Source organism: Rhipicephalus sanguineus, chromosome 9 (assembly GCF_013339695.2).
Source record: "Rhipicephalus sanguineus isolate Rsan-2018 chromosome 9, BIME_Rsan_1.4, whole genome shotgun sequence".
Lineage (NCBI taxonomy): Eukaryota > Metazoa > Arthropoda > Arachnida > Ixodida > Ixodidae > Rhipicephalus > Rhipicephalus sanguineus.
This window is the reverse complement of record NC_051184.2, coordinates 90778459-90783775: the sequence shown is the minus strand read 5'-3', so window position 1 is coordinate 90783775 and position 5317 is coordinate 90778459. Positions and strand designations below refer to the sequence as shown.

The following is a 5317-nucleotide window of genomic DNA, read 5'->3' as shown; positions in this document are numbered from 1 at the left end:
TTACTCTCTCCCTGTGACGAAATAGCACAGAGGTTTCTTTCCACATCGGACTGCAGCACACTGAGGCTATGCAAGGCAAATGGGGCGACGGCGCACCTTTCAACGAGCGTGGTGCTCCCGCAGACGAATGTTGAGACAACGGCCAGTTTGGCCTACGTAAACGTGACCGCACGAGAAGAGGGGATCGCGTACACCACCCCTTTACACAGACACGAACTGCATGCCATGTCATGGTGCACTCGCCTTTGCATCCGCTTCCTTTCTCACGATGTGCAGCCTGGGCAAATCCCCTTCAGCTTATTTTTGGCTGAGAACACCACGTTGACATTAAAGCGGCCGCCACTCTTTTTGAAGCGGTGGGACACTCCGGAATGAGGGGATACTGGAAAATGGCCGGCTTTTCATCCTTCCCGCCTGCGTTAGCAAACCACCTGCTCTTAGCTCTTTAGCACCCTTTCACCAGTAGGCTAAAACCGCGTCAGGGTACCCTGCCTGTCGCAGCTTTCAGCTTGTTCACTCACGCTTTTGCCTACAGGGCGGACAAGACTTCGAAATGGCAGACCGGATACATGAGCAGGCTATTCCGTTTTAAACAAGCTAGAGTGGACCTGAATGGTAGTCGAGCAAACCCTTTTGTGATCTGGTTAAGTTGCCAGCATATTTCTCAGTAGCGAAAGACCAAATGGAGGTCAAGATACTGTAAAGTATCACGGGGGGCCTCGCACGTGAAGGTCAAACCTTGCCCTTGTCTTGTCCGCACCTGATGAGCAAAACACGTGATGTGAACAAGCAGGAAAGCTGCGACAGGCAGGGTACCCTGACCGGGTTATAGCAGCTACTGGTGAAGGGTGCTAAAGAGCGTAAGAAGACAGGTGGTTTGCTAACGCAGGCGGGAAGGAGTGAAGAAAGCCGGCCATTTTCAGGAGTCCCTACATTCACGGAGTGTCCCCACGCTTCAAAGAGTGCGGCGCGCTTTATGTCAACGTGGTGTTCTCAGCCAAAAATAAGCTGAAGGGGATTTGCCGAGGCTGCAACATCGTGAGGAGAAAGGAAGCGGCATGCAAAAGGCGGAGTGCACCATGAAACATGGCTGCAGTTCGTGTCATGTGTAAAAGGGGGGTGACGAGATCCCTTCGTGCGGTCACGTTACGTAGGCCAAAATGGCCGTTGTCTAAACATTGTCTGCGGGAGCACCACAGCTCGTTGAAGAGGTGCGCCGTCGACCCATTGGCCTTGCATAGCCGTCGTGTGGCTGCAGTCCGATGTGGAAAGAAAATCTGTGACTTTCGTCACAGGGAGAGAGTAACCGCGAAATAGCTGAGGCTTACGTTAGCGAAAAACAAGGCTCGAAGTGCGTGAGCCAACCATCACTGCCCTTCATCAAAAGAATTGTCTTTCTTAGCATGCCTTCGTAGGGCCGCATCGACAGAAATAAGGGTATTATTTTGCGCAGCCGGATGGTTGCGTCATTTCCGTGCGTCCGTATTCGTCGATGGGCGTGCGTGATGGTGTTGTAATTTCGATGTATTTGATTTACGGGTTTTCTGTATGATTTGGCATTGCTGGATGACACGTGCGAGATTCCTGTTAGTTGAGACTTGTAGCGTGTTCTGATAAAACATCATGTTTCTGTAGACCTATATTTGTAAGGAGCGAGGCGTGAGATTGCTGCGATTAGAGTTTGTATAATGCATGTGCGTTCCCAAATAAACGTGGTTTGAAGTTAGCGCATGTGTTGTCTGCGTCTCTTTCTTGTGGCTCCGTGTTATTGCGCTGAACGTCCCTAGTTATGCATGTTTACCAACCCGCCCAACTCGCCGCACTTGCCATATATAATGTAGTGTGGTAGATGAGTAAAATAACAACCAGGCGTCGCACAACGCGATTTGCGCAACGAGGGGGTTATTGAATGCTTCAAACCCATTACAAAGGCCCCTGCCTTAATTCTTAATCGTCATGAGCCACAGCCTCAACAAACTGCATATTATGCCTTACAGGTGTTTAGTGGGTACCACGGTTCTCCGCAGAATGACGAAAAATTGCATAGTGGCTCATTCCCTACTTCACAAAAATTATGATGATTTATAGTGTAGGGGTGTACTCGTAAGTGCACTTCTATTGGTTGCCAAGGAAGCCCATGAGGTATCCATCATCAATTTCCTCAGGGTCACAATAAAGGTACTTCCCTCTCTCTCTTTTTGTCGCGTTAACATGTGTTATAAAGCGTGGTGGGAGAGTTAAATATCGACCGGGCGTCAAACAATGCCAATTACGTAAGTAGTGGGTCGTTTAAAGCTTCCAACCCATTACAAAGGGCTCAGCCATTATTCTTCATCGTCATCAACAGTCGCATCAACAAAGTGCACATAATACCTTACAGATGGTACCTCGCTTCTCCACAGAATGACGAATAATGTCGTATTGGGTGCTTCCCAACTTCACAAAAATTACGATTTGTGGCATAGTGGGTACGTTGCTAGTGTACTTCTATTAGTAGCCACAAGAGAGTTTATAACGGGCTCTAGAAATTCCGCTTTTCCAGCTTTCGCTGTGATTGTGCTGCGCTTTACGTGCAGGCCTGGCGTTTTTTGCTTTCAAGCTGGTGGTCTCACTCGCCAATGTGGCTATCGCGATGAGAGAGATCCATTTGAACTGGTGGTGTGAATGTTGTACAAGCCATTTCCTCGTAATTGTTTGCGGATCACAAAATGTTGCGAAATGCACCTCTGTCTTTGTTTCTTCCTGTTGGATAATTCTACATCAACTAATGAACAATCGCTCATCCTGACTTAACAGCTTCGATGTGTGCCTGCTGCAGCACATCGGCACGATCACGTGTTTAAGGTGGGAGGAGAACACGAAATCGACACACGAAAGTTAACAGCAGCAAGAAACGAAAATCCATTTACGGGGTAAGCTTTCTTATATTGCAGAAACTCTTGGACATAAAAAGAAAAGAAATAGGCATTTTGGTTTCCTTTCTGCTTTGTAATCAACAAAGGTAATCTTCTGAGCACTACATGCAGCCGTGTAGTGAAATAGTATGTGCTCAGGTTCCGAAAACCTGGCTGTGCTGCCACAGACAGCCGTCGTGAAGTAGAGAAGAAATAATAAACAATTTAGTGCGTTTTCGGCACTCAACGCACAGCAGAAGACAAGGACCGAGTGACAACCGATGAAGACGGGCGCTGTCTACGTCGGTTTTCACTCTGTTCTTATCTTGCGTTGCGCTCTAGATGATAAAATGAAATATACCAACATTACGAAGTTTATGTAGCTTCATTTATTATACTATGTGACCTAGTATGGGCCTGCGGTAAGGCGTCTTGCTACGCTGGAATAACTTTTGCCATGAAACGTTTTCCTTTCTTTTACGAAAATGGTTGGCGGTTCGTAGAACTGCGTATTCAACTTGGAGAGAGCAGTAGGCTGTCCCAGTTGCTGCAGTAACGAACAGACCCGTGGCACACCACTGTCAATGGAGCCGAATTAGTAGGAGTGGAGCAAGGCTGGTCTTCCATTTCAGCAGTAATAGTGGCGCATGTTTGTTGCACAACTTTTTGCTTAGATCATGCTTTTAATTTGAAACTACGCTGGTCTATAACAAACCACGAAGCTATTTTCTTTGAGAAACGCGAAGCCTTATGAAAACCCTCAAATGTTACGAACAGGCGCTGCGACAAGGCTGGGACTACCACTACAAACGCTGTCCGCTTGCACACAGGGCCAATACTGAATCGGGACACTTGGGCTGCAGAAACGGCATGTGCGGCTTAGCTGAAGAATAGCAAATGAGTGAGTGAGTGAAAAAAATCACAGCATATCCACGGAGTGAATGATGATGAGTGGGCGAAGCTGCGGAGGTTCATCGGTAAACCGTGAATCTTCCGTGAATTCTGCCCAGTACATCATCACCGACGTGAGATCGGCGCGTTTATACAAAGTTCGATGAGAGGTATGACGCTATTGCACTCACTTTAATTACATGTACGCTGTGCATTTCATTGTTAGAAAATCATTGCTTTAGAACACATTCTGGCGCCTTTCGTTAAGCAGCTGGCGTCTTTTCGTTTGCTTTAGAAACATCTGGCGTCTTTCATTCTACTTTTAGAAAACATCTGGCGTCTTTCGTTGGTTTTTTATCAATCAACGGCGTTTTTGAACAAAATTTTTATTGTTTAATCACGCAGAGGAGAAATCTCACCAGGCACAACCTTGGAGGTAAACAATGGCTGCTAATGGGAATGAGAGCCAGAAGAAGCCGGCTTTTAGCTAACACTTACACTTCTACTTCTACTAGCGTTTCCTACTGGAACATGCCAATGGCTGCTAATGGGGAATGAGAGGCAGAAGAATTTGCCTTTTAGTTAACGCGCACGCTGGCGAATTTTATTGTTCAACAACGCCAGGAAAACTCTCCCACCGGCACCACCTTGGAGGTCAAGATCTGGTACTAGCGTTACGACTGGTTACGCACTACGACTACGAGGGACGAACGGGTGCCGCTTTAAGGAGCTTCGCCCAGGGGGCGGTTACTCCGTATACCTCCCATAGGACGCCTTAATTCATGACGTCAGCGCTGGCAGCGCCAAACGTCCCTTCAGTTACTATCCTGGCGGCTGGGGTTTCAGAGACTCGAACGGCAGAATGGCGGCGCACACGGTATGCGTCGATGGCAACACTAAACCACACCGCCGCGCCTCTCTCCTACTCCCTCGCCGCGCGCCGGGTTTTTCTTTTTGTTTTGTTTGCGTGAGCGGGCTCCCTCTCCCTTTCTTTTATGACCCCCTCGTATGCGTGCTGCGCCGTGCAGCGCGCCGGGCGCTTTTTGTTGTTTTTTTTTGCATCCGCTGCGCGTACTGCGCCGCGCGTTCGCTGCTCATTTGAATGTGCGCAATTTGCAATCAGGCATTGCAAACACGGCAGTCGTGCAGCATCTGCCAGAACGCAAAATAATGAATTGCACTCACAACACAAAATATCTTTGGTCTCGTTTTATTGTCCTCGTTTCCGAAAATCAACATTTTCATCAAATGTTGATGAAAATCAAAGGCTCAGGAGATTAACAGAAGTTATCAAGAGGAGATTAACATACACGTGTTCATGATCACTAAACAACACGAATGTTATCGGCAAAGTTAAGAACTTAAAGAACAGTGGAAAAAAACAGAATATAACACTAGAGCAAATATTCAAAAAGACAATTTTTATACTGACAAAAGTGCAGAAAGCTTCTGATATATGCGCACGATATTGAACAAAATTATCATAACAAAATGTGAAACATTCCTGGATGCGAAACAATGAAATTCAAAGC

General features: G+C 47.0%; 1 protein-coding gene across 1 annotated transcript in view; it reads right to left on the bottom strand.

Moving 5' to 3' along the window:
* Positions 1 to 732: 732 nt before the first annotated feature.
* The window catches only part of LOC119405724 (uncharacterized), a 37523-nt gene continuing 32938 nt past the window's right edge, over positions 733 to 5317 (bottom strand). The window contains exon 6 of the mRNA XM_049419485.1: positions 733 to 760. Coding sequence (XP_049275442.1) covers positions 733 to 760 — 28 coding nt within the window. The remainder of the gene's footprint in view (positions 761 to 5317) is intronic.